The sequence below is a fragment of the Phalaenopsis equestris genome, unplaced genomic scaffold, assembly GCF_001263595.1.
Source record: "Phalaenopsis equestris unplaced genomic scaffold, ASM126359v1 Scaffold180163, whole genome shotgun sequence".
NCBI lineage: Eukaryota > Viridiplantae > Streptophyta > Magnoliopsida > Asparagales > Orchidaceae > Phalaenopsis > Phalaenopsis equestris.
Window position 1 is genome coordinate 1 of NW_018200112.1, and position 490 is coordinate 490.

At 56.7% G+C, this 490-nt stretch overlaps 1 protein-coding gene across 1 annotated transcript; it reads left to right on the forward strand.

Annotated features, from left to right (window-relative positions):
• Window positions 1-6: 6 nt before the first annotated feature.
• Window positions 7-486, forward strand: LOC110034264 (uncharacterized oxidoreductase At4g09670-like; the record flags this gene model as incomplete). The annotated part of the gene is made up of 1 exon (XM_020738544.1): window positions 7-486. A coding segment is annotated over exon 1 (462 nt), but the record flags the coding sequence as incomplete, so codon positions are not given.
• Window positions 487-490: the final 4 nt, after the last annotated feature.

Below are 490 nucleotides of genomic sequence, written 5' to 3' on the forward strand. Positions count from 1 at the left end.
TTTGAGAACACAGAGTGAGCAGAAATGGCTCAGCCGATCCGATTTGGCATCATGGGCTGCGCAGACATAGCTCGCAAGCTATCCCGCGCCATCAACCTCTCTCCAAACGCCACCATCGTCGCCGTCGGAAGCAGATCCGAAGAGAAAGCACGGCGCTTCATCACTGACAACGGCCTGCCGGCGACCACGAGGCCCCACGGCAGCTATGAATCCCTGCTCGATGATGCAGAGGTCGATGCCGTGTACTTACCGTTGCCGACGAGCATCCACCTCCAGTGGGCGGTGGCCGCCGCTAGGAAGGGGAAACACATCTTGCTCGAGAAGCCGACGGCGCTTTGCGTCGCGGATCTTGACCGGATCCTCGAAGCCTGTGAGAGTAATGGCGTGCAGTTCATGGATGGCACCATGTGGGTTCACCATCCTCGTACTGCTGAAATGGAGGAATTTATCAGAAGTTCTGATCGATTTGGTCAGTTGAAGCTGGTGAGTA